At 42.3% G+C, this 2,385-nt stretch overlaps 1 protein-coding gene across 1 annotated transcript; it reads left to right on the top strand.

Annotated features, from left to right (window-relative positions):
- Window positions 1–231: 231 nt before the first annotated feature.
- Window positions 232–2,379, top strand: LOC100641275 (kelch-like protein 20; the record flags this gene model as incomplete). The annotated part of the gene is made up of 4 exons (XM_011409878.2): window positions 232–357; window positions 433–670; window positions 1,132–1,606; window positions 2,125–2,379. Coding segments are annotated over exons 1-4 (1,050 nt in total), but the record flags the coding sequence as incomplete, so codon positions are not given.
- Window positions 2,380–2,385: the final 6 nt, after the last annotated feature.

Raw genomic sequence — 2,385 nt, 5'->3', positions numbered from 1 at the left:
ATGAGAGAGGATTCTGCCACTCTAGGCCAGGGGTTGTATCTGGTGTCACTGAAATGCGTTGCTATGGAGGAATAGACTTTGTGAACGTGTTCATCTTCTCTTGTCTCTGGATCACCACTGGTGGCCATTACAAAGCACGTGTCTTGGGCGTGGTCGATCATTGCATGATCGATCACGCCCATTCTTAATTAATTTAATTAACAAAATTAAAATTAGTTTTATAGGTCATCGATCGAAGAGAACCGAACTTGAGGAGAGAAAAGGAGAGAAAGAACATGGACACGAGTTCATCTCCTACTGCTCCCGCCATTCTCATCCCTGCTTCACCTGGAGAGGGTGCAGAAGAAAAGGACAATGGTACCGATACTACTTTCCCTGTCCCCTTCACCAACTCTTTTGTGTCCCCTCCTCTTTCTTCCTCTCTTTTTCTAGACCCAAGCATGACTCTTCTAAGCACCAGCCCTACGCCTCAAGGAGAGTTGGCCCTAGCTGGAGAGCTGGGAACGACGGACAAGCTTATTTTCGAAGCAAAGAAGCATCCGTCAGACACTCTGAGGTCGATGCAAGAACTGAGGGACGAGGAGAAGCTTTGCGATGTCACACTTCTCGTGCAAGGAGTCGAGATTAAGGCGCACAAGATAGTTCTAGCTGCCAGCAGTCATTATTTCAGGTATCGTATTGTGATGTTGTAACGAGATGTATGTAGTTGCATTAGTTTTAGACTTAGTTTATACACCTCCTTCTTTTCCCTTCACTACATGTACTCTGATAGGCGATTTTAATACCAATGTCATGCTAACATTCAGCAAGTTAGCACAAGTAGTCGTGTCATCTCTCACATTCATTTTATGACAGCTGCACTTTTGAAACTTCCCGAGGCAGCCTCTGCTTCTCTGAGTTGCCAATCAACACTAAGAGTTTAGGAGAAAGTCAGCCATATTTGCTAAGAGTGTTGATGAGATTCCAGCAACTACAGCAATTATTAGGCCCAGGGCAGTATTAATGGCTTTATAATGAAATGTACTTAAACATATCGGTTATGTACCGTGACATTTTTTTGGTAGATTTTGTGTATAAAATTGCATGTATGTACATGTACATGTACATATTTTTCTCGTGTTTTTTCTTCAGGTCAATGTTTGCTGGCGACATGATCGAGAGTCGTAGCTCAAGCGTAGAACTAAAAGACGTCGAACCCGACGCCATATCGCTCCTAGTTGAGTACTCTTACACCTCACAGCTTGAAATAACCTCCAACAACGTCCAGTCAGTAATGGCCGCTGCATCTATCTTTGACTTTCCTTTCGTCCTCGAGGCGACGGCGAAATTCCTTGCAACCCACCTCCATCCTTCAAACTGTCTTGGCATGAGAGCGTTTGGCCGTACGTACGGGAGCGAAGCTCTTGTTAATGCTGCCTCGCGTCACTTTAGAAATCATTTCACTGACGCTATCAAGAGCGAGGAATTTCTCCAACTTCCCCCGGAGGTTTTTTCCGAGTTATTGGACAGCGACGAGGTGAATGTGAGGACGGAGGAGGACATATTCAGGTCACTGGAACTATGGTTGAACTACGAGCCTGAGTCACGTAAAGACAGCTTACCCAAAGTATGTGCTTAAGATTATACTAAGATCTATAATGAACGTACATGTACACGTATACACATGTAGTATCATCGAAGAATTATCTTAAATTAATTGTTGCATTAACTTCTAATTGAAATGAAATTTAATTAGCAATAGCTGCATGCGCAAATGTAACTCACTTTCTTCCATATGCTACAGCTACTATATATTTTGATTTATAATAATAATAAATATGCAATCACTCTGAGCTATGTGGCCAACACCTTCTGTGTGTAATTGGCAGTGACATTTGGAATAAAAACTTACTCACCAATCCTTTCTGCTGCACTATAACATGTTCCCACTTACAGCTGTCTTACATTTCATTGCTGTTTATCATTCCACCTGCTCGTGATAAGGGATTGGATGATTAAGCAGGTTTAATTTCCCTGTAATTTGATTTAGAAATTCTCTCTTTTTCTATGTCTGTGTATAGTGTAGCCCATGGTATGTTTGTTTTTAATTACCTTTTCATTTGATATCATTTCTTTCTCTCTCAGTTACTCAACCACATCCGTCTTCCTTTGCTACCTCTAAATTTCCTCAAATATCGAGTCGAGTCGAATCCTTACATCAAGAGGAGTCTTGATTGTCGGGATCTCATCGATGAAGCGAAAAACTACCACCTCTTTCCCGATGACTATTCGCAAATCAAAGGAACCCAATTTCACCCACGGAAGTCGACAGTCGGAGTTCTCTTTGCTATTGGTGGGCGTGGTGCTGTAGGGGAGCCTTTCTGTAGCGTGGAGTGTTATAATTTC

This window comes from Amphimedon queenslandica, unplaced genomic scaffold, assembly GCF_000090795.2.
Source record: "Amphimedon queenslandica unplaced genomic scaffold, v1.1 AMPQUscaffold_11088, whole genome shotgun sequence".
Taxonomy (NCBI): Eukaryota; Metazoa; Porifera; class Demospongiae; order Haplosclerida; family Niphatidae; genus Amphimedon; species Amphimedon queenslandica.
The sequence above is the reverse complement of the archived record's forward strand: the minus strand, read 5'-3'. Positions and strand labels throughout refer to the sequence as shown.